We start from the raw sequence: 27,098 nt of genomic DNA, 5'->3' as shown, positions 1-27,098 counted from the left end.
GAAGATCAGGCTTATCTCATAATATCAAAGCAGGATCTCTGTAAGTCCACAATAATTCCAAGCTATAAAAGAGCTCAATTATACTTTCAAGAATTTGACTAAAAGATAATCAGAACATCTCTCTTAAATTGCTATCAGCTATAGATCGTCAACTTGTTTTAATCACAAGAAAGGGTAAAACGCTTGCTGCTTTTCACTGTTAATATAGAATAGGATTACTTGCAATAATTACAAGCCAAGAATAGAATACTTGCCTGATATATAGCAAAACCCTGAAAGTTGTAGGCTTTACGCCCTATCTGACTGCACACCCTTGCCCTTATCCTTTGTTTCAGAACCTATATAAAAGACAGTAATTCAGTTGACGAACAATCTTAGTCGTCTTCTAAATTACTAACATCCATCTGCTACCCTTCGTATATGCAAATAAGTAAAATAGATTATTTGCAAGCAAATAGAAATAATATACACACATTGTGTTACATAAGCAGGTATTCACTTTAATTGTACTGGATTTACTAATATTTATTATCTGAAGATTCTCCGAGTCAAATAACTCGTAACACAAAATCTAACTCAATATCAATAGGAATCAATATTGATTATATACTCAAGACAACTCTAGGTGTCAAGTATGCTTCGGCTTCAATGAACATGTACTTCCCAATACACTCCAGTATTTAGCTAGAATAGTTATTCGATATTGAAATCTAGATGCGATAACCTAAATTAATTAACATACATAATCCACAAATAATTCACGTGGCACATATCAGATATTGATCATAAATCACTTCCAATTATAAGATTCAAATCATGATATTCTCAAGTTATTGTATTTAACACGAATCCGAATCAAAGTATACTATCTTCTCGCAACAATCCAGGGTTGTACCAAGGTTCCACCTGCTCTCGGCCCCATAAGTGTACATATATTATTACACAGCTTTTCTCTCCCTCTTTCCTATCCTTTTAATCAACCATACAATTTAACTACCCTTGTTTATACCCATTCATCTTTCTGTACCCACACAATGTAAATTTAATATTACACCCACCTACTTCTATTTCATCTCTTTTCTCAAACAACCCTCCCCCGAACTAATTATACTACTTCCCAGCTCATACACATACCAATCCCCTGGCCTAAACTAAATCTTCCTCCAACCATAACTTCACCCCCTTCCGCGACACCATCACCATTCACAATCTTCACCGAACCCAATCTCTACACCTATGACCCATTACCATCACCAGCAGCTCCGTTTTCAACCATGCCTCTAACCCCTTTATTCAGTCCTCTCTTCCGTACATCCGGTAATTACCACTACAAAAAAACAGGTCAAAAACCAACCGACCAAAACGGTCGGTTAAAGCCAAAAACGGTCGGTTTTATGACGAAAACCGACCGGAAATACTGGTCGGTTGTAACCTCGTCGGTTATGAAGATTTGGTCGGGTTTAAAGACGAAAACCGACCGACATGTCGGTCTTTTTTGCTTATTTAAGAAAGTCGCTACCTTGGGCCCTGCAATGCCATCTGGAGCCACGTGGACGCCCAGCCACGTGTAAAGTTATAACCGACCGACGTCGGTCGGTTTAAATGTTTGACCAAAATATGGTCAAGCGTTCTAAGAATAATGTAACCGACCGGCGTTGGTCGGTTATAATTGGTTGACCGAAAAAGTCAAATTTGTTGGGGGCACTTAAACCGACCGTCTATGGTCGGTTACAGCATCTTGACCAAAAAAGTCAAATTTTTGGAGGGCAACTAAACCGACCGCTGGTGGTCGGTTATAAGCGTTTGACCAAAAAAGTCAAACAAAAAGAATGACCTTATAAACGACCGATTGTCTTGGTCGGTTAACGAGCAGACCGCTTGCAGGGCTTAAAACCGACCGATTCACTTGGTTGGTTAACGAGCAGACCGCTTGCAGGGCTTAAAACCGACCGATTCGCTTGGTCGGTTAACGAGCAGACCGCTTGCGGGGCTTAAAACCGACCGTATATAACCGACCGGTCACCCGAAGATAACCGACCGCGTTATAAGCAATCGGTCGGTTTTCTGGCTTCTTTGAATGGTAACCGTGGTCGGTTATGTGTTTATCGGTCGGTTTTGTCTGTGAATTGAATGGTAACGGTGGTCGGTTTTGTCTGTAGTCGGTCGGTTTTCTGGGTTTTCTATCAAAAAAAAATATTCCTGCTGTTTCTATATACTGCCATACCTGCTACCAACAACCAACAACCAACAATATCCAAAATAACATAAACCACAACCATATATAACATCAACAAAATGTACCATAACTACAATCCCAAACATCAAACATATAATTGTCTACAAGGGCAAACCAAAAGCCCTTCACAAGCATTAACCAAATTTCAAATCCAACTTAAACACAATATTCAAAAGCCAAACTAATCTAATGTAACATCTGAATCGGAAGCAGCTCCATCCGCAGCGGCACTAGCACCCGCTCCGGTAGCAGCACTAGCATCCGCTCCCGAAGCAGCACTAGCATTGGCACCCGCATCAGCACCGGCTTCGGGTCCTCCGCGTTCCTCCTCCGACAGCTCCTCTGGATCAGTATAATCCTTCTCCGCTGCGAGTCTGCGTTCCTTTTCCTAATTGCACATATAATAGACAATGACAACCAATAAGACATGTTAGCAAAAAAAAGACAACCAATAAGACAATAAGCATACTCGATCAATACAAGTAGATAACAAATATGAATTCGTACCTCTTCAACCTTCCTTTCCATTTTGAGGAGTATATCCTCGACCATCGACCCCACAATGTGTACCATCTCCCCACCAATCATAGAATTCCATTGAACCCTTGTACTTGGATCGGCAGCTGGATCGGAGGCCTCTAGTGCGGTCTTTGCAAAATTCGCGATCTCTTCTTCAGACATTTGTCGCTGAAATTGAAGGGGGTTCGCACGGACCTCATTGAGCACGACCGAGAGGTACACATTGTCGGGAATGACGGCTTGTCTCTGACCGGAAGATCCACCGGCTTCGCCTCTTGTTGAATCCCTGTAACGTGAGGCGAGAGTCGGAATAAGTTGACTAGCACGAGCCTCGGGGAATCCAACAAGGTAGTCCTTAGGCTTTTTGCCTTCGGGAACTCCGGTTGCTGACAACCACCATTCCAAGGGCTCGTCTCTATCCCCTGTTTGTGTAACCGACAAACAGGGGATAGAGACGAGCCCTTGGAATGGTGGTTGTCAGCAACCGGAGTTCCCGAAGGCAAAAAGCCTAAGGACTACCTTGTTGGATTCCCCGAGGCTCGTGCTAGTCAACTTATTCCGACTCTCGCCTCACGTTACAGGGATTCAACAAGAGGCGAAGCCGGTGGATCTTCCGGTCAGAGACAAGCCGTCATTCCCGACAATGTGTCCCTTTTGTTGCTTGAAATATAACTACAATTATAATAAAACCAAGATAAATTACATACATATGGTTAGACTATTTACACATAATACAAATAAATAAAAAAGCATGCATACAAATCACAATGTGAGCATAAGAAGAGTAGCTTACATTAAATTCCTCGACTACGTGTTTTAGCCATTCATCATCATATTCAACAATGTCGGTGAACGTGTAATGTCCAACCGGCCACCTTTCACGAACAATAGCAAGCAAAGTCTTCTTTGCTTGATCATCTTCAATACTACCAAAATGTGAAAAGAGATTATATGTACATATATATGTATGTCAACAAAATTTAAACAAGTGCAAGATACAGATATATATATAGATATACATATATATATATATATATATTATATATAGATAAGTTACTACAAGTAGACTTACTGTCCTCCTGAAATATTGATACGGATTGGTTTCGGAGGGACTTTTCCAAACAAACCGGCTGAATGGGATCATGGCCTCCTAACTACCCTTTGTCTTGGAACTTCCTCTTCATTCGGATTCTCCCCGCCTTCATCCGAATCAGTTGGCTCATCACGTATAGCCAAGGTGCTAGACTTTCCTTTACCCTTCCAGGTGGAAGTTGTCTCCTTGGCTTTCCCTTTTCCCTTGCCTTTCGTTGTCTCCTTGGCCTTCCCCTTGCCCTTGCCTTTTCTTGCCATTAAGGCAATGATCATCACCACAAGGATGACAAACCACCACAAGGTGTCCTAATCAAACACCATAAACACCATTGGTTAGAATATGAATCAAAAAATAATCGACTTTAAATGGAAACCACAACCCCTTATGAATCAAAATGCAAACCATAACCCCTTAATTATATCACATAAATTTCATTCACAACCAATTATGCAAACCACAACACCTTATGAATCTACTCCTTTTTGAACATATAAACGCCAAAATGAATGAAACCACAACCCCTAATTATGAATCAAAATGCCAAAATACAAACCACAACCCCTTAATTATATCAAAATGCCAAATGCAAACCACAACCCCTTAATACAACCACAAAACCAAATTCCAAGCACTCCTTATGAATGTGAGTACAAATATACACAAAGTAAAACCTACAAAAATATAAAAACAAATAAAAAACAGAGATTTCCAAACTAACATATACAAACTAAAACTAACATATACAAACTAAAACTAACATATACAAATATACACAAACTAAAACCTATCATTTTCATTCTCATGACATAACCGACGACAAGAACTTGCATGTAGATTTCCAAACAAACATATACAAATTTTATATACATACAATGCATACATATAAAAGCTTGAAAACTAAACAAATTAAACAAATTGAAGTTCAATAGAGCTCTATACTAACACAAATTTAAGCTCTATAACAATTAAGGAGAGGGTTTCGGATTCTACCATTGAAGAGGGTTTTGGAGAGGGTTTCCGATTCTTGATTCTTGCCGCCATTGCACTTGAATCTTGATTCTTGCCGCCTTGAAAGAGTTTGGAGAGTATTTGATTCGAGTTCTTGAGTTCGTCGGTTTTTGGAGAGGGTGCAGAGCTGTTCGTGTGAGAATAAAAAAGGAAAGGGAGGATTTTTTTTTGTTTATATACTGACGCGACAAAACCGACCGGCCACCTGGTCGGTTTTGACCTGGAAATCTGTGCAGAACCATCAAACGACGTCGTTTCTGTCGCGCGGGTGTTTTAATTTTTCACGGAAAATGAATCCAATCGGTCGGTTTTGTCTTTTTGAAAAAATATTTTTTTAATTTAATATTTTGTTTATATAAACTATTACTATAAAAACGTTATAAAAGTGTATTTCGATTCATCGAAATCATATGATTTTTTGTATCGACGTTGATGAGATTATTTAATTAACATCCGTACGGTTGGATCGTTTAAATAATAAAACATCTATTTTTGAATAATTAAGAGTGAACGAGGTAATTTAAAATAAGACTTCTGGTATATGATCAGTCTTCTGTCTAGAGGATCCTTACATATAAGAATGTTTTTTAAATTGTCTAAAAAATAAAAAATCTTAGTCAAGTTTATAATTAACATGTGTGACTTCGTAACATGAAAATTAGGCGAACCGGGTTTTTTAAAAATATTTTCTTAATTTAAAATTTTATTTATGTAAATTTTAACAATAAAAAGGTTATAAAAGTGTATTTCGGTTCATCGAAATCATCTGAATTTTTGTCTCGACGTTGATGAGATTATTTTATTAACATCCGTACGGTTGGATCGTTTAAATAATAAAACATCTATTTTTGAATAATTAAGAGTGAACGAGATAATTCAAAATAAGACTTCTGGTATATGATCAGTCTTCTGTTTAGGGGATCCGTACATATAAGAATGTTTTTTAAATTGTCTAAAAAATTAAAACATCTTAGTCAAGTTTATAATTAACATGTGTGACTTTGTAACGTGAAAATTAGGCGAATCGGGTTTTTTAAAAATATTTATGCAAACTCGGTCGGTTTTACACTAACCCGGTCGGTTTTCCGTCTATGAAATTGAACAGTCGGTCGGTTATATTTGAAATCGGTCGGTTTTCTGCTCCAACGAATGGTAACTGTTAGGTCCAAAGTATCGTAGAAGGGGGGGTTGAATACGATACTCACTACAATTTAAAATTCTTTCGAATCTTGCGGATAAACAAATTGCAGTTCTGTAATGGGTTTGGTGTTCCGGATATTTATTGGGTCGGTTTCTGAGGATATGAAAATATTAAACCAACACACAATATTTTCCAAGGTATATCTGTATATTGATAAATACCTCGAAGGGTGCTACAAATCCAAACCCGAAGGTTGGCTACAATGACCACTCCTCTAAATATTACAAGCTCTATCCACTACAAATATTTATGGTACAAAACTAGGCTAGGGTGTGTGAATATTTGAGAGAGTTTGTGCATAGCACTTGGCCATCCATCCCGAAGGATGTTGTAAATTGTGAGAACCACAATCACATATTTATAGGCTTTCATAAACTAACCATGGTTAACGAGTTCGTCCTGGACGACTTGAGTTCGTCCTGGACGAATTCAGTTTAACTGTGGTTAAATTGAATTGTCCAAATAAAAACTAACTCAAGAGAAACTCAAAGTTGCGCCAAGAATTATAAGTCAGAGGCGCAACATTTGACTAAGTCAAATGTTGCGCTTGACTGATTCAAGCAAAACTTCTACTTAGAATAATTCTAAGCAATTGAAGTTGCGCCAAGCAGGAGTCAAACATGGCGCCTAGTCAAACCTTGCGCCTCCCTGTGTTCACAGTGTGTCTTCTTACTTAGACAAATTGTAGTTACTTGAACTAGTGCCATAGTGAGATGAATTAGAGTCGCAACCTTTGACTTGGTCAAAGGTTGCGCTCCAAGTTGCGCTTCCCAGTTGATCAGCCAAGACTTAGAAAATAATTCTAAGTAAAAACTCCAACTTGTGCTCCATGGTGAAGGTCCCTTGTTCTCTCTCATCTCTTGGGACGAACTTTGACTTTGGTCAAAGTTTGCTCCTCAAGAGTGGGATACTCCATTGTGATGTACTTAGAAAATTTCTAAGTGAGGAAGAGCTGTTGACTTTTGGTCAAATGTTGCTCCTCACATAGCTTCCTTGTTCTCTCTCATCACTTGGGGACGAACTTTGACTTGGTCAAAGTTTGCTCCTCAAGAGTGCATTGTCTTCACTTGTGATGATACTTAGAGAATTTTCTAAGTGAGGAAGAGCTGTTGACTTCGGTCAAATGTTGTTCCTCACATAGTAAAAGCTTTCCTTGTTATCACTCCTTTGACTGAGATTGACTTGAGTTTGCTCCATCCATATATTTATATTATATTCATAATATTATATAAATATATGTATAAATAAAGATATATATATAAATGTATATAAATAATATTTATATAAACATATAGTAATATATATATATACATATATTTAAATATATTCTCATATATTTAAATATATATAATATACATAAAATTATATGTAAATATAAATATAAATATATATAGGGATATATATATATTTATCTATAGATATAAATATACACATATTTATGCACATAATATAATATATATATATACACTTAAATATATAAGTGTTTATGTGAAATATAAATACATATACTATATACATATATATTTATTTAAATATATATACATATAAATATACATATACATATGTTTAAAAACATATATACATATATATTATATATATTATATTTAATTAAATATACATATATACATATATGATTATATTTGTACATATACAAATATATAAGTGCACACATATATAAAATGTCACTTCCTGATATGGCTTTCTGTGGAAGCTTTGACGTATGGCATTTGAGCAGTAAGCTTTGGCATAGCTGGCATTTGGCTTGACTTGGCTTGGCTTTGGAACAAATGACTTGATATGACTGGATCAATTCTTCGATCGATAAATACTTTGCAAAGCTCCGTACGTGCTGACGCTTAGTGCACTGGTCTGGTTCACAAGCGACTAACACTGAAGTTAAACATTGTACTTTCTTTGTCAGCAAACATTGATCAGTCGGTTCCGGGTTAGTTTATGCTTCAGTTTGTTGATTATAAATAACCAACCAAGATATATAGAAATATCTTGCTTCAGGGGTTGCACTGAAATCTTTCGAGTACTTGGACAACATCTTCATTGCTTCCACAATCTTGAATACTTCAATCTTTATTCTTCACTGAGGCATGAACATATTAATGAACTTCTTCCAGTGAACTTATTCTTTCAAGACTGTAGATGGCTTCTTCAACCTTTGTCTTCGTATCTTCCGATTCCGGTGCAGGCGTAGTGTGTTATTTACTTGTCCTGTTCAATTGTTGAGTTATCATCCCTATGTAACAGATAGGGTTGTCTTTACATTTAGACTTACAATCTCCCCCTATTTGTTTGTTAATCATAACAAGCAAATCCTCTGGAGGATAACTCAACTAACACTAGAAAAAGTAAAGTCCTGGACTAGTAAATAATGCTACAAAGTTTCTGGATCATATAATACATTTCCAGATTTCATGAACAGAAATAACAAATGTGCATATCACCTTTATTTCTCTTGTTCTTGCTTACCTGCCTGAAAATCCTTATAGTCTGTCTTGAAGAGAATTCAAAACATTCCATTATGCAAAGAATAATCAGCAGCTTCATTGAATTCTTCAGTGGTAATGAATAAGTTCTTGTCTACCACTTACTGAAGAATAATTGTATCACCTTATACTTCTCCTCCCGTTACCTTGATCAGGTTCCCCTTAGTGATAAGTAGTTGTCTCCCCTTAGATGAAAGATCAATCCTCCTCCTTAGTTGAAAGAAGAATCTCCCCCTCAGTAGTACACAGCTAAAGAGTAGTTTAATCCCCTTTAGTTGTAGACAGCTAAAGAAAGCTAACTTACTTTTTCTTTCCCCTTTCATATATTCTCCCCCTAAATATATTCTCCCCCTTAGTTGTGGAATCCTCCGAGGATATGTGGTATCAAATAGGTCAAGGAACGTGTACAATACTTCCTGTACCAAAAGATAATCTCCCCATAGAGAATTAAACAACACTAAAGCTGGGGTCGAAGAAAGAGTTCAGAAGAAGGGTTTACTTTAATTGGGTTGGTCCCTATACTGAAAGAACAAGTTCCAAACGGAAAAGTAATGAGTAAAACTGACATTCCAGTAACAACATCCACTTTTTCTTTAGGTATAAATTTGGTAATTAGTGGGTGTCTCACTAAAATGTTCTGCAGGTGTATCACTCAACACTCAATTTTCTCTCGGTTTTTTTGGGTAAGGGTGTCACTCACGAGTTCTGTAAGTGTATCCCTCCACACAAATACTGAGCTTCCAAAATGCTGAGTACCTGCAAGAAAATCACCTTAGCCACCCTTAAAGGGGGTCACCGGTGGTGCAATGGGAGTTCATAATTCCCAGTCCCTGTAGACTCATCAGATAAATCCGAATCATGGTCCACAAGTTGCCAACCACTAAGTGGCTTATCCAATTAAGGATCCAGAGTTGTTTGCTCTGGGAGGTTAGACAAAGGCTTAATTATGGCAAAGGCCTAAGTCCTCCTCAATGTCTGTGAAGACACTCGATTCATGAGAATCATCAACCATAAGTTCACACCATGAAATGGAATGAACCGTAGTTGCTTCCGTCAATTCTTTCAACAACTTGTGAGCTTTCAATACCAATTATTATTATATGTACCTCACAAGTGTTTCACTCTTCTCAATATCCTATGTGTTTGCACTCACTCATGCTCACTTATTTTTCATTCTGATATCTCACTGGTTCTTCTTAGAATCTCACCAAGTGTTTAACTCTCAATGTTTGGCTCACAGTGTTTCTCTCAGCGCTCAAAGTATGGTCTTCTGTACCTGCATGAGAAAATCACCATAGCCCCTTCAAGAGAGGTCACTGGCGGTGCAATGGGGTTTCGTAAATCCCCGATCCTCAACTGACTCATCAATAAATTGACTCATAGTCAGAGAGTTGCCGATCTCCTATAAATAGGAAATCCATTCCGATTGGATCCAGATCTGTTCTTATCTGGGGAGGGAGACGAGAATCCTGAAGATTTGGCAATTGAGATCCTCGTTTCCTCCTTACACCTGTAAAGGCATCAACCATCTTATTTACCGTAAAATGGTAAATGAAGAAGTTGCTTCTGGAACAAAACCTTTAACCTTACTGTGCACTCTCTTGTATTGTGTCCATAAAATTTTCAGTTTAGGCTTTTCATCAGAGTGACTACTGATGATGTGCTTGACTCAATACAAGATGCTCTGGCTGACGAGCGAATTTCAATGGACTCATCTTGTTGAGAGAATGATTCCAGAGACTGTTTAATTGCCTTTTCAGCTCTATATTCTTTTGGGAGAATACAGATGAGCAACAGTTACCTCAAGTTTGAAAACACCTTTTCTTCTTGAGAGGTAGAGCTGTGGGTACACTATATCCCTCACATCCTTATTTACTGTAACGAGTACAGTTTCTCCCTCATTGACCTCTAGTCTAATAAGTTCCTTATCACTTCAGGGAGAAAGTTTGGATGTGTTCTGAATTTGGTTTTATAGTCTGGGATAAAGATTGTTGGTTTTCAACCTTATGACTATCTAGGAAAGCCAAGAGGCTGATTAAGTTCCGAAGAACAGAATGAGATATAAATGCACTTTAGAAAATCTATGATTTTGAATGAAAGCAATTGCATTTAATCTTTTGAGAAAAATGAATCAGTTGTGACTGTAAAATGATTTTCATAAAGAATGACAATCACAACCGATGAAAGAATTAAAGTTTTCCATTAAAAACTGGTTTGAGTACAAGAGTCTGAATCTATGCATAAAAGGTTTAAATGAACTTATCTTTGAAAAAGACACAGACTCTTGTTTCTCACTACAATTTAAAAAAGGGAAAAAGAAAATTTATGCGCTACAGTGTATAAAGCACTCACCACAATAATTAGTGAAAAGGCCTCATACTAGCACATCGTCAAAACAGACGCTGCAAGTGACAAAGATCACCAAGTACACAAATACAAGATAATCAATGTCTCGTCCTATGACGCTACATGTATAGATGCAAAATATTCTAAGAAGTATTTATGAAATAGAGTAGTGGATACCAATTGTTGAAATCAATTGATAAGAAAATTTCTTTGAAGAAACTCACCACTCCAGAACATAAATATGAGACAGAATAAAGATTATGTTGTCTCCCTTGTACTTAGAATATTAAACACCTAAAATATATTAGCACCAGTGGTTTTAAGAAATATGCAACAATATTTCACCAGTGCCAATACATCACAATCAATTCACAAATAAAACATCAATAAAGCATCAGAAATAGATACCAATTAAATATTTCAAAAATGAATTAATCATGCTTCTATTATTCTATCAAAGTCAATCATGAAACAAATAGGCATATAATTGTCATGGATCACAATTTAACTTAGATAAAATAATAATTACCTACGCAATATCATATAATTATCAGATCAGCATATAACAACTAAAATCATGACAATCATACAAAGATATTCGCAAGCCCGAGGGAAAGTTGAAGAAAAGTTCACGAGTCTTTTACAGATAATCATTTAAACACAAGTGGACTCACACAACTCCTCGCAGAAAAATATTAACAATTAATATTAGTGATCCACATATAAGCATGCAAAAATATCACTAACACTAAAAGTATCATAACTATATGCAGTTAGACATGAAACAAAATATCAATTAATAAATCATCAAATATCCAACACAAAAAGTTATGCTTCAAGTATATACACTAATATAAATGGATTCAGCCTAGAGAGAATCTAAGTAACTCCAAAAATACTAGTATATCATGACTAAATTCTAACTAGATTCTAACCACATACCAATTACTGATACAAGTCACAAGTCTAGAAACAAATAAGTCATGCTTCAGATTTTATACCTATAAAAATGAATTCAACCTAGAAAATAATCCTAAGTATGTTCACAAATACAGATATATCACGACTAGATTATGACAAAGTTCTCTACTAGATACCAATTGTTGAAGAGGTATAGATCAAGAAAAATAACATAATTAAGTCATGCTTCATGTCATCTCTAATCATTTAAATCATGAACAAATAAGTCACTTAATTGTCATGCAACACAATTTAAATAATTTGAAATAACAAATACTCATGCTAAAACATATAATCACCATCTAAGCATGCAAATCAATAAACATGGCAATCATATATAATAGCAAAAGGCACGAGGTACTGGATTTTTAAATAAATTCACAAGTCCTATGTATAGACAATTTAATACTCATGAATTCATTTAAGAAATACGATAGACATACTCATGAAAGAAGTAATACCTTATAGAAAATATATCATGTGATCCACTTGCAGTTAAGTAAAGTGATAAGTTGAATACCTCTAAGACTTGACATTTCAGTTGATGTACCTTTCTTGTACTGATCAAGTCCAGTGGTTGTTGGCATAAGTCTTGGCAGGTCTAAAATCTTCCAAAATGCGCATATTCAAAAGATCCTTGTTTTCCTTTTATTGCCATCATTCTTTAGACTAGCTAGTAGACCATAAAGAATTGCAACTTTCCAACAAACTCATCATATCACTAATCTGCATTCACTTAGCAATTATCTTGCACAAGTGATGTTAGTCCACATATAATATAATCATGGTATCACAGCACATATAATTATATTGTGTGTGCCTTGTATCATAAGAGGTAATAATTTGAATACCAAATATGACTCCAGCAACAGATATTTATATAATATGCTATTCAGAAGTCATACCATGTCCGTGACGATCATCAGGTCTTGGGTAACAACTCATAGAGAGCTGGTGAAGAAAGAGAATACAAATTCCGTTGGATCTGCAACTGCAAAGTCCTTGAAATGTTGCATGAATCTTCATCTTCTAGCTCACTGTAGTATCCTGAACCGGAGTCTCGTCAATGGTGCTTTAGTTCAATCATGAAGGTCGTTGAGTCCCCTAAGATGTAGAGTCCTGAACTTGAAGATTCTATTTTCATCATCTTCATGACCTTCTCCTTTGAAGTAACTCTAAGCAACCAAATTTTGGCTTGTCCCTCGTAACATAGCCAAAAACATCCAGTTGGAATCTAAATACCCGACAAGTACTAAGTACTGAATTGTCTTTAGGTCAGGTATTAGAATCCGCACAATCTGCTTTCAAACTGATTGAGATCATCTTGCTGTGCAATCACTCAATCTAGATCCCATTAAGAGCTTCTGAATCTTCCTCAAGTTTCACTTCAGATTGAAACCCAAAGAAACAACATCCTTTCATAATAGCTCTCCTAGTCTTCACTTCACCATTCGGAACATTTAAGAACTAAAACCCGGGAATGATATTGACTCCAAACCCTTTGTCTAAGCAGATGCGTTCTTATTATGTCCTGTTCATCTTCAATGTGGTGTTGAGTTTGACTAGTGGATCCACCAAATGCTCCCCCTAAGCTGTTGATAGGATTTCTTTAATAATCATTATCCTTGCAAAGAGATTCTGCTTGGATCTGAATCATTATTATACCAATACTATCACCTTTAACAGCTTGGAGCACAATGTCATTTAATGTCCCATCCAGACTTACAATCACCTTCTGTTGATTAATCACAATCACCCTATAGACTGTAGACTCCATAGAGTAGCCGAGGAAAGTATTCTTTGATTTTCAAATGCAAGACTTGCAAAGAGGCATTTTCCTCCAAACACATACCAAGAGTTAGTGTTTGCTTCTGATTGGCCACTAAGAATGGTGTCTTTCTGGATTTATCAATGATCAGGGTTCATCTTGATCAACCTTCATTTGTGACGTCTCGTCCTTCGAACACATACGAACAACACGAAAGAATCTTGAGTAGTCAATGATCATCGCAAAACGATATCTGACTTTGTTGTAGACATGACATTAACTGATCCGTAGAAATCCATATGTATCATCTGAAGCGGCTCAGTAATGTTGATCATATCTTTACTTCTGTGCGATGCTCCTTCGACTTCCCTATTTTGACATAACTCATATCCTTCATCCAATTTGAATTCCAGATGAGGTAGTCCTCTCACCAATTCTCTTCTTACGAATAGAAAGAGCTCCTTGTTTTGACATACAAGTGCGAGAGCTTCAGATGCTATAGCTAACACTTATCTGATGAAGCTTTACTATCGAAACAGCTTACTCCATCTTTAGTTAAAATAACATATTAGCTACGAGCAAATTCATATCCTTCCTGATTTGAGATAAAACACAATTCCATGAACTGACATACTGTCATTTGTTAGAGAACAGTCTGATACTAGGAATTTGTGTGCTTTGACTCTTCCAAGAAAGATATGCTTCCATGATGACATTCCAAAAAAAAACAGGCATGTCCCGCAAGAGAATCTTTGTTGTCATCTTTCAAAGATTATTGACGGAACTGCTCACATGATCACATTTGCTAACAGGGTACTTTTGGTGAATCATATGATTTCAGCTACTCAGCAAACAGAGTGCACCAAATATCATATGGATCATATGTAACCTGCAAAACAAATGGAAAGAGTTCTATGGTTCCCAATCATAACTGGGTCCGGATGGATTAGAGATTTTTCTTTAACTGTGGTAACAACAGAAGCAACCTTAACATGCTAATTCTTATCTAGACATTGCCCTAATGTGATTCTCAAACATGCTTTTCTAAAATCAATGCAAATACAAAGACATGCATTCATGACATGAAAATAAGCAGACATGATGTTGAATACACATGGCAAACAATCAAAGATAAGACAATAGCAAGACAGGCAGTTATGCAATTCAGAAGATTCAGTACTCTCTACTTAAACCAATTAACACAAGTGTAACAGGTAGAAAGCAGAATTACAGATATTCAATAATCCCCTAAAAGCATAATGATCATAGACAAATTAACAATCACATTATCAATTCATACTAATCCTCTCTATTGTTATATGGCATTATACTATCTCTCTTACCTAAGTCAGTTTTAGATCTAACATGAAGTTCTAAAAGTTCTACTGACACAAGGTAGACATTCCATCATAGAACAAATAAATTCCTTGACAAACAATTCAGATAAATAAGCAAATCTAGTTGTACTAGGGAATTTGAAACTAAGTGATTTAACAAAGTTATATATGCTAGGATCATAACCCATAAAACTAAGAGTCGTGTTCCAAAGGAAAGCTTCTAATCTCACCATTGCAAATAATCAAATCCTAAATATTCATACACATGTTAAGAATCTGCTAAAGACACATGCACAAGATTATCATCAACCCTAGTAACTAGAACAGTCATCTAGCATACCAGTTTAACATTTTCTACTGTGATGCTATCATGCTTGTGCTTGTGTGTTAAACAATTCTACTCAGAGATTTATAACATGCTTTGAATATAAAGAAATATGTATTGCATAGTTAGAAAGAATTCGTACCTGAGATGTGCGAGTTGAGTCATCTTCAGAGAATGCTAGGATAGCCAGATAACCATAATCATCCTTCTCATCAGCAACTGATCCAGCTCACACCTTTCCTAAAATAGCATAAGAACTTGTTGTGATGTTTCTTTCAAAACATCCACTTGAATTTCAGACAAGCCCTATCATCCTTATTTGTCGAGGCTTCAATATATATAGCAACCCACCTTTGCTAAAGATAGCAAACAATATTGTGTGTATTGACCAACTCAGTTTTGAAAACAACCTCCTTGAACTGAACCCTGAAGAGTCACCACTTGAAACCAATGGATTCCATCTGAATCTGACATGACTAAACCTCTCAGACAGTGTTATGCTAATCCTTGAAGTTCTGTCCTCACATTCTCCAAAAGTGTTAACTTTCGTCGACTTGAGCTTCCTCAAATTCAGCAGTTACAAACTCTTCTGTTCAATCTTAAGGTTCTGACATAAATGCACGAAACTGATTTGGTGCAGTAGTAACTCAATAATTATATCCTTAAACCTCCACAGTTCTCTGTCTTTGATTCAGTTGATTCTGGATGGATTTAGCATTGATACAATTCACTGTGTAATTGTATATCCCTGAATCACTGAGTTAGATTGAAATCCCTTGAAGATTCTTCTGCAAAAACTTCTCTTTTCCTACTACCAGTGGTGCCATTCAAAGTTGACATTCCGAGCCCTGGAAATATGCTTCATTGTAGATGTAGCACATTTCCATCCTGATCTGGTGATCTGATAATCAAGTCGGAGTAATTACTCAGATCAAGGCCTGAAGTACCTTCTTCAAAATCCACTTTTAGTAGTACCAAATTAGTCTTCAATAGAATCTTTTTCGAATCACAATCAGCTTTGTCGAACATAGAAAACTGCTTCTAATAATCCTTTGAGAAATCAATTGGATTGGGTCATCAATGTACTTCCATTACCGGTTCTGAGAATCTGGTATTTGAAAGCCCGGTGTTTGTCTTGTAATCTGTCAGCCTGATCTGTCTCAACTAAATGTCAATCTGATTTGTCTTGGAGTAGAATTATTAAAAAGGTTACGGGACACTTGATTATTTAAACTAAGTTTAAATTATAAAGAAAATAAATTTAAAAATAAGTTTTAAAATATGAAAGAAAATAAAGTATAAAATAAACTTAGTTAAATCTATAAAGTAAATTTAATTATATTTAAAAAATAAATTCAAATAAATTCATAATAAACAGAACAAGTTTAGAACAAATTTATTACAAATTCATTTAGTAAATATATTAAAATTTATTTGATAAATTTAATTTTTGAAAATATTCAAGTGTCTCGTCTCCAATTAAATCACTACTTCCAGAACAAATCAAATTGAACCCTTGAACTTGAACTTATATCCATAATCAGTTAAAACCTCTTAAATTTATATTCTAGATTTTAACTTAAATTTAAATCATAAACTATACAAATTTAAATAATAAATTTATAAAATTTATGATAAACTTAATAAAGTCTAAGAGTAAACTTTACAAGTCTAAGATAAATTTAAACAAATTTATTAAATGAATTTGGTAAAGTTTATAAAGTAAATTTTAATTAAGTTTATAAGATAAATTTAATTAATTCATAATAAACTCAATTAATAAGTTTAAAATAAATTAAGTCAAATTTATAAAATAAACTTATTTAAATTTAAAATATAAATTTATAAGTCCTGGTCCAAAGTTCAGTATCCAACAGATAATCCTTGCTTAGGCCTACGGACAAATTCAGCAACACAAACCGGAAGAACATTTCCCCTAATCAAATATCAAAAGCTAGGTTCTTGATTTTCCGTACGATTAGGATCCTGATTTGTATATCAATCAGCCTGGCTCTGATACCAATTGTTAGGTCCAAAGTATCGTAGAAGGGGGGGTTGAATACGATACTCACTACAATTTAAAATTCTTTCGAATCTTGCGGATAAACAAATTGCAGTTCTGTAATGGGTTTGGTGTTCCGGATATTTATTGGGTCGGTTTCTGAGGATATGAAAATATTAAACCAACACACAATATTTTCCAAGGTATATCTGTATATTGATAAATACCTCGAAGGGTGCTACAAATCCAAACCCGAAGGTTGGCTACAATGACCACTCCTCTAAATATTACAAGCTCTATCCACTACAAATATTTATGGTACAAAACTAGGCTAGGGTGTGTGAATATTTGAGAGAGTTTGTGCATAGCACTTGGCCATCCATCCCGAAGGATGTTGTAAATTGTGAGAACCACAATCACATATTTATAGGCTTTCATAAACTAACCATGGTTAACGAGTTCGTCCTGGACGACTTGAGTTCGTCCTGGACGAATTCAGTTTAACTGTGGTTAAATTGAATTGTCCAAATAAAAACTAACTCAAGAGAAACTCAAAGTTGCGCCAAGAATTATAAGTCAGAGGCGCAACATTTGACTAAGTCAAATGTTGCGCTTGACTGATTCAAGCAAAACTTCTACTTAGAATAATTCTAAGCAATTGAAGTTGCGCCAAGCAGGAGTCAAACATGGCGCCTAGTCAAACCTTGCGCCTCCCTGTGTTCACAGTGTGTCTTCTTACTTAGACAAATTGTAGTTACTTGAACTAGTGCCACAGTGAGATGAATTAGAGTCGCAACCTTTGACTTGGTCAAAGGTTGCGCTCCAAGTTGCGCTTCCCAGTTGATCAGCCAAGACTTAGAAAATAATTCTAAGTAAAAACTCCAACTTGTGCTCCATGGTGAAGGTCCCTTGTTCTCTCTCATCTCTTGGGACGAACTTTGACTTTGGTCAAAGTTTGCTCCTCAAGAGTGGGATACTCCATTGTGATGTACTTAGAAAATTTCTAAGTGAGGAAGAGTTGTTGACTTTTGGTCAAATGTTGCTCCTCACATAGCTTCCTTGTTCTCTCTCATCACTTGGGGACGAACTTTGACTTGGTCAAAGTTTGCTCCTCAAGAGTGCATTGTCTTCACTTGTGATGATACTTAGAGAATTTTCTAAGTGAGGAAGAGCTGTTGACTTCGGTCAAATGTTGTTCCTCACATAGTAAAAGCTTTCCTTGTTATCACTCCTTTGACTGAGATTGACTTGAGTTTGCTCCATCCATATATTTATATTATATTCATAATATTATATAAATATATGTATAAATAAAGATATATATATAAATGTATATAAATAATATTTATATAAACATATAGTAATATATATATATATACATATATTTAAATATATTCTCATATATTTAAATATATATAATATACATAAAATTATATGTAAATATAAATATAAATATATATAGGGATATATATATATTTATCTATAGATATAAATATACACATATTTATGCACATAATATAATATATATATATATACACTTAAATATATAAGTGTTTATGTGAAATATAAATACATATACTATATACATATATATTTATTTAAATATATATACATATAAATATACATATACATATGTTTAAAAACATATATACATATATATTATATATATTATATTTAATTAAATATACATATATACATATATGATTATATTTGTACATATACAAATATATAAGTGCACACATATATAAAATGTCACTTCCTGATATGGTTTTCTGTGGAAGCTTTGACGTATGGCATTTGAGCAGTAAGCTTTGGCATAGCTGGCATTTGGCTTGACTTGGCTTGGCTTTGGAACAAATGACTTGATATGACTGGATCAATTCTTCGATCGATAAATACTTTGCAAAGCTCCGTACGTGCTGACGCTTAGTGCACTGGTCTGGTTCACAAGCGACTAACACTGAAGTTAAACATTGTACTTTCTTTGTCAGCAAACATTGATCAGTCGGTTCCGGGTTAGTTTATGCTTCAGTTTGTTGATTATAAATAACCAACCAAGATATATAGAAATATCTTGCTTCAGGGGTTGCACTGAAATCTTTCGAGTACTTGGACAACATCTTCATTGCTTCCACAATCTTGAATACTTCAATCTTTATTCTTCACTGAGGCATGAACATATTAATGAACTTCTTCCAGTGAACTTATTCTTTCAAGACTGTAGATGGCTTCTTCAACCTTTGTCTTCGTATCTTCCGATTCCGGTGCAGGCGTAGTGTGTTATTTACTTGTCCTGTTCAATTGTTGAGTTATCATCCCTATGTAACAGATAGGGTTGTCTTTACATTTAGACTTACAGTAACCTTGGTCGGTTATATAACAAATCGGTCGGTTTTCTGCTTTTTGAATGGTAATAGCGGTCGGTTTTAGGTTTAGGCAGTCGGTTTTCTGCGCATTTTAACAAAAAAACAAGGTTTTGTTGTTTCCTTTCTCTGCCTTTACCTGCGACCAAACCAACAACCACCCAACAAACCAACAAATCAATAATCAATAATTTCATGAAAGTTGAAGTACTAAATTCAATAACATCATAAAATATTCAATTATATTAATCAATTTCATCAAATCCATCATCATAATCATCATCTCCATCCCCATTATTTTCATTCTCGTCATCACTTCCTTCTTCTTCTTCTTCTTCTTCTTCTTCTTCTTCTTCTTCTTCTTCTTCTTCTTCTTCTTCATCCTCTTCTTCCTCTTCTTCATCTTTGTCTTCTTTTTCTTGTTCATCTTCTTCATGTCGAACGAACGGTAAGGTACCATATTGTGCAAAATCAACAAATATAGAGAATGCACTAGTAGCATTTGATCTATCTTCTTGATAAGCTTCTTCAATATCATTTGATATTTTGATAGATTCGCTTATCGGACGACTTTTAGACTTGACGACCGTAAAATATTTGCCATGTGGATTCAATACACTGGGAGCATAGTAAACCTGGGAAGCTTGACTAGCCAAAATAAAAATCTCATCCGACTTCAATCTTGAAGTAATATCCACGGTCACGACCCTATTTTTATCAATCACAACACCATTTCCGACACTATCAAACCATATACATTTGAATAAATATACATAATTTCCTCCTCGATAAATAAGCTTGACAATTTCCTCCAATTGTCCATAATAATCACTATTGTTATCATGTGAAGTGCCCTTAACAATGACACCGGAACCGGAAGATGTTCTCGTACAAAATTTGTATCCATTGACTTTACAAGTCTCAAATGTCATTACCCTCATAGCCGGTCCCTCAAACAAATATTGAAGAAGAGGTCGGTTTACATCATCTCGTCCAACCTAAAAATATTAAAAATATATTGATGAAATAAATTCAAATTTCAAAGGAAATTGAAAAAATAATATATACCTTTTTCAATAACCAATCTTTAAATCGGGTCTTTGTGTAACAATCTAATTGTTGAGGTGTTGTCTCCGGACGTTGACTCATAACACGATCTGTAAACCGCCTGAAATAAATTATAATAAATTATAATAAATTATCAATAAATAATAATAAATTTAAATAAATTTAAATAAATTATAAATGATACCTTAGATAAGGTTGAATTTCTGGAGAGTTCAGAAGTACATATTCTTCTGCTAACTTTCGCTCTTTATCGGTCAAATAACGACTTCCCTCTTTACCAAGACATTCAATTGGATATTCAAAAACTTCTAATTTTTCGGAGCCATCACCATCAAAACGAGCTTCATTGCGACGTATTTTATTATGAATTGAGTCCGTGGCAAAGTAGAAGGAACAAAAATTAAGAATCTCCTCTTCCATATATCGTTCGGCAATTGAACCCTCGACTCGCGCTTTATTACCAACCTTTTGTTTAAATTTCCCTAATAACCGTTCAATTGGATACATCCAATGCCAATAAGCGGGTCCTGCTAGTCTAATTTCTTCTGCTAAATGTATTACCAAATGCTCCATCGAATCAAACCAAGTCTGAGGAAAAATTGTTTCCAATAAACACAAAGCTCTAATAACCGATTTCATCATTAGATCCAAATCGGATCTCGTAATCACGGATGAACATAATTCTTGAAAAAAATTGGAAATCATTGTCAAGGCATCCACAATTGGTCCCGGTAGAAGCTCGCGAATTGATAGAGGCAACAATTTTTGAAGGAAAATATGACAATCATGCGATTTAAATCCAAAAAACTTACACTCCTTAGCATTGCAACAACGAGATATATTTGAGACATAACCGTCTGGAAGTTTCAACGACTCAATCCACTGACATAGAAGTTTGAGTTGTTTTCTACTAAGAGAGTACGGTGCTTTTGGTTTTTTGCCATTTTCATCAATCCACAAATGAGGCAACACACCGAAGTGTTTGCAATCCGACCTTGCCTTGTGGTGATCTTTTGACTTCTTACCCCCAACAATGGTAAAAAATATGTTCTCAAACACATTTTTTTCGGTATGCATGATATCAATGGAATGTCGCAAACTATGTGAAGACCAATAAGGGAGATCATAGAACATCGGGGCATGAGTCCAATGACGCTCAACCCCATATCCATCACTTCTTTTCTTTTTGTTAGTCTTTCCGGGTGGTGGAAAGTCTATGCTATCAATCCAAGTTTTAACTTCCTCCCCGGATAAGCGTTCACGCCACAACCTTTTTTCCGAATGGTCAAACAAGCTACTCTTCTTACGCAATGGATCATTGGGTTCAAGAAAAATTCGGTTAGTGCCATGAAAAGAACATTTCCCAGAATGATTTAACTGAAACCCCTGCACACTTCCCAAACACACTGGACATGCAAGCTTTCCTTTCCCCGACCAACCACTTACCATACTCATGGCAGGAAAATCACTGATTGTCCACATAAGAGCCGCTCTCATGGTAAAATTTTGTTTTAGAGATTGGTCATATGTTTGCACTCCGGTATACCATAATGTCTTCAATTCATCAATGAGAGGTCTAAGATATATATTAATATTTTTCCCAATACTCTCCGGACCCGGTATAATATCCGTCAAAAACATATACGGTCTCTTCATACACATGGACGGCGGAAGATTATACACAACAATTACCACGGGCCATACACTATATGTTTTGTTACCCGTATTCCCAAACGGGTTGAAACCATCGGTCGCAAAACCAAGTCTTACATTATGAATTTCTTGAGCAAATGATGGATATCGGAGGTCAAAATTCTTCCATTCGTCTCCATCCGCAGGGTGAGAAATTTCTTTTTCATTGACCTCTCGATTTTTGTAATACCTCATGTGGTCGGATGTATGTGCCGACATATATAACCGTTGCAGTCGGGGAATCAAAGGAAAATGTCTTAAAATTTTTCTTGGAATTTTCTTACCATTTTTCCTTGATTTATCCAAATATCGATTACAACTACATATATCACACACAATTTTATCTTTGTCATCTCCATAAAATAGCATACAATCATTCTCGCACACATCAATTTTTTCATATTCCACCCTTAAACTTTTCATAACCTTTTTCATCTCATAATAAGACTCGGGTAATGTGTGCTTTTTTGGTAACACGTCCATAATGATCTTAATCAAACTGTTGAAGGCTTTGTCACTACAATTAGACGCATTTTTGAACTCCAACAATTTTGCGGTAAAACTTAATCTTGTAAATTTTGTGCAACCGGGATAAATAGGAGCACCATTTTCAACAATCACCTTATAAAATTCTTTAGCACTATCATTAGGAGCTTCTTCAACATTAGTAGTACCCGTGGTATCATAAAATTCATGATTCGAACCGGCAAAATCATGTAACATGGAGTTGATATCAACATGATCATCTACTACCCTACGACATTCTCGCGTTTCACATGATTTTCGCTTTTTACTTTTTTGCGAAACCTCTCCGTGCGAAGTCCATACCGTATAACTCTCCATCATACCCTCGGATATTAAATGAAACCGAACATCATCTACCCCTAACCAATTCAAATTTTTACAAAGCTTGCAAGGACATTTCATCATACCTCCCTCCATTTTCAAGCTTGCAAAATTCAAAAATTCCTCTACACCTTCCCTATATTCTAAATTTAGAGTAATTTTATCTCGTTGCAACCGGTTACTAATCCAACTCCGATTAAGATTTGTCATCTACATAAATATATATACACACCACGTATGTATGAACATAACATATACACATTACAAATTATCCAAGAAATTTATATAAACAACATGCATACAAATTATTCTCAACAAAATATATAAAAATCACAATGTGATCATAATTAAGAAGAGTAACTTACTTTGTTTTTGATAATTGATTCCTTCCTTTCTTGTTCTTCTTTTTCTTCTTCTCTTTTTTTCTCTTCTTCTCCTTCTTCTTCTTTTGATATTTGATAATTTCCAAGCTTTGTTGTATAATGAAAGTGGAGAGTAGTTTTTTACTTTTTAGCTCAAACAAAACCGACCGCCTGTCAAAAACAACCGGTCGGTTATGTCTATTTTAACAAAACGCTGTCATATCACTGCTAAAACGCACCTACCCGCCGTTTTTTAAATAATAAAATATACAAATGGCGGTCAAAACCGACCACCAAGTGGTCGGTTATGTCGCAAAATAAAACCGACTGTATGTTTCTGGTCGGTTAACGAGCAGTGCGCTATTTTCCCAGCATTTAAAACCGACCATGTAAAACCGACCGATCAAAAGCGACCAAGAATTCGGTCGGTTTTATAGTCCACTAAACAGCACTGAGCCAAAATAAATCAAGAATTAAAATTAAAATAACCGAAACCGACCGCGGTCGATCGGTTTTATATCACACAAACGACGTCGTTTCTGCACTTAGCCAAATAAATCGAGAATTAAAAATAAAAATAATCTAAACCGACCGACGCCGGTCGGTTTTATAGTACGCATACGACGTCGTTCGTCGGTGCCGCAGAGCATTCTCATGACTTAGCCAAATAAATCGATAAATAAAACTAATAAACGCAAAACCGACCGTATGTTTTTGGTCGGTTAACGAGCAGTGCGCTATTTTCCCAGCATTTAAAACCGACCACGTAAAACCGACCGATCAAAAGCGACCAGCAATTCGGTCGGTTTTCTGCACTTGGTTATGGTATAAGCGGTCGGTTATGACGTTATCGGTCGGTTTACTGAGTTACGGCAATGGTCACCTCGGTCGGTTATGATTGGTGTCGGTCGGTTTTGTCGGTTAAATTTTTAAAAAAAATAATTTGACGGAACTGGTTTTATATCAGAAAACTCATAACAAATGCAACCATTTATTCGCAAGTCGTCTGATAAAAACCAGTCCCGTCAATGATAACTCCCTAAAAAATTGTTTAATCTTCAAAATATTTCAAATTAAAATTTATGCTAATAACAAATTAAACTCACACGCTTTATAAAATCAAACTCAAAAAATATATCAAAATCAAATCAAAATCAAAATCAATTAAAATAGATGAGTAATAATAATATTTAAATCAAATTCAAAGTCCAAAATCAAATAAAATTAATCTTAATAATATTTCAATTTCAAAAACCTATCAATTTCCTAAGCAATCAAGGGGTATGAATATTGGGAGTGTAACTCATAGAATTCAATACAAGGGTAATGGAAGGGTGACTCTTGGGATTGTAACACTAATACAATTCAATGTAGAGACTTTTTAGTTGCTTAACACTTGTGCTATAAAAAAGGCTCTAATCTACCACAAATTAACTACAACTACTACAATCACAATCAAAATTACAATGGCAGTCGTAATCAACTACAACAGCAACACCATCACAATCGATGGAGTCTCCTATGGCATTCTCGACATCCCCGATGATATTTGGGTGGAAATGGATTGGGATTATAGAATCCCAATCATGTTCATGCAAATGGATCACTATCTCGAACAGGAGCGGCTAGAGGAAGAAAGGCGGGCAGCGCTATGCAAGCAAGAGTGGATGATTCGCTTCGCGGGGATGATGACCGCGAAGTTGAAGCAACAAAAGAAGGATGAGGACAAGGCGGGCAAGGGCAAAGGCGAGGCGGGCCCTTCGGGGATTTGAAGTTGTTAAAGTTGTTTTTAAGTGTTTTTTTATGAATTTTATTTAAGTATTTATAAAGATGTTGATGAATATTAATGAAATGATTATATATTTTGCTTCAAAAACGGACTCCTTCTTCATTATCATGCATTCATGCTTACAAACTCGACTAAAAATCGAATTCAAAGAACATAAACAATTAAACAGAAACTAAAAATCAAAATCAAACTCAAATTCAAAATCATATACATAAAGAAACATATATATACATACATACAAAAACACATATATACATACACAAAATGCTAAAGAGAAACTGAGGGAGAGATCGATATACCTTTAAGTTGAGATTGAACCCTAATTGAGATTGATATCCAAAATCCAATCGAGACCGAACGGAGTTTAAAATCCGTATTCTTCATGTGCATTTTGTTGGCGGAGAGGGAGATGTTAGTTGGCGGAGAGACAGAGAGAGAGGGGAGTGTAGAGAGAGAGAGATTTTTGGGAAGAGAAGAGGAAAAAAATAAGTTGGGGAAAAAGAAAGAGAGACTAGTGGGGGAGAATCATATTAATCAAAATTACGACTTAAAACCGACCGGCGCCGGTCGGTTATGATATTTACAACAAAACGGTGTCGTAACCCCTTCTCTGACGAGTTTATGTAATCCATTTTCCACATAAAATAAAAAAAATTATGTGTATAATAGGATAAAACCGACCGCTAGCGCTCGGTTTTGGTTTTCGCGATTAAACGTCGTCGTTCAAACTCATAATTTATTTAAAAATCAATTAAATTTTTAAAAAAACATAACCGACCGACACCGTGGTCGGCTAAGAACCGTACACGTCAGCCGTAAAACCGACCGCTCTTGTTCTGGTCGGTTATAAAATGTCTGGCCTTGCCAGCAAGGCAAAACGACGTCGTGCTGCAGTGTAACCGACCGATTTAGGACGGTCGGTTTTAAGTCGACACTTTTTTTTGGAGGTCGGTTTTAGCCGGTCGGTTTTGTCCTGTTTTTTTGTAGTGTACAGTCCATCTCCATCCCTGTCCCTCGTCTCACTTCATCATCTACAAGTAGCCATCATCCCCGTTCACTTAGCCACCCCCTCTCGGCGCCGCCTGTGTTCCATCCCGAGCAAACACAGAGCCATCAAAATTGCCACGCTATTCATTCCGGCTCCACCGGAAAACAACTCCCAATCCCTCACCGTAATAGCCTACTTCCGATGTCACCTCTTTCAAACTCCAAACCCGACGACTTCGAACAACCAACGACGGCCGACAACAACACACAACAAAGTATACACAAGCAGGAGATGTAACAAGTATGCACGAATAGTAATTCATATAACTAATTGGTGAACAACAAAGTATACACAAGCAGGAGATGTAACAAGTATGCACGAATAGTAATTCATAAAAGTAATTGGTGAATTGAAAAGAAACAAACTCAATTACCCTTAATTGATAAACCCTAATACCACCGCCTTACCTTCTCTCCAGAACACTGCAAGATGCATGTATTATTGTTCTTAGTGTGTAAAAAGTAAAAGAAATCAGTTTATATGAAATGAAGTTAAGGCCTGGATTACTACAATAAAAGCAATTAAAGCTTTAAAAATTTATTTTAGGGGCTCAAAAATATTCTCGAAAACTAAAATAAAACATAGCACCGCTTATAAATATAAAAAGAATCTTTTTCTTTTTAAAACAATAAATTGA

The 27,098-nt window shown here is 35.6% G+C and overlaps 1 protein-coding gene across 1 annotated transcript; it reads right to left on the bottom strand.

The window, feature by feature from the left end:
• Positions 1–19,901: 19,901 nt before the first annotated feature.
• Positions 19,902–23,259, bottom strand: LOC135149430 (uncharacterized). Its single transcript, XM_064085155.1, has 3 exons — positions 20,909–23,259; positions 20,725–20,824; positions 19,902–20,654 (listed from the first exon to the last, which is right to left on the bottom strand). The coding sequence occupies exons 1-3, from the start codon at positions 23,257–23,259 to the stop codon at positions 19,902–19,904; spliced, it is 3,204 nt and encodes a 1,067-aa protein (XP_063941225.1).
• Between the last annotated feature and the right edge of the window lie 3,839 nt (positions 23,260–27,098).

The sequence above is a fragment of the Daucus carota genome, chromosome 9 (genome assembly GCF_001625215.2).
Source record: "Daucus carota subsp. sativus chromosome 9, DH1 v3.0, whole genome shotgun sequence".
NCBI classification, from domain to species: domain Eukaryota; kingdom Viridiplantae; phylum Streptophyta; class Magnoliopsida; order Apiales; family Apiaceae; genus Daucus; species Daucus carota.
The sequence above is the reverse complement of the archived record's forward strand: the minus strand, read 5'-3'. Positions and strand labels throughout refer to the sequence as shown.

Coding starts and splice junctions, on each gene's coding strand:
- LOC135149430 (XM_064085155.1), bottom strand. CDS start 23,259: ATGGAGAGTTATACGGTATGGACTTCGCACGGAGAGGTTTCGCAAAAA. Junction 20,825..20,908: donor GAAATTCAACCTTATCTAAG/GTATCATTTATA, acceptor AATTTATTTCAG/GCGGTTTACAGATCGTGTTA. Junction 20,655..20,724: donor AAGATTGGTTATTGAAAAAG/GTATATATTATT, acceptor TAATATTTTTAG/GTTGGACGAGATGATGTAAA.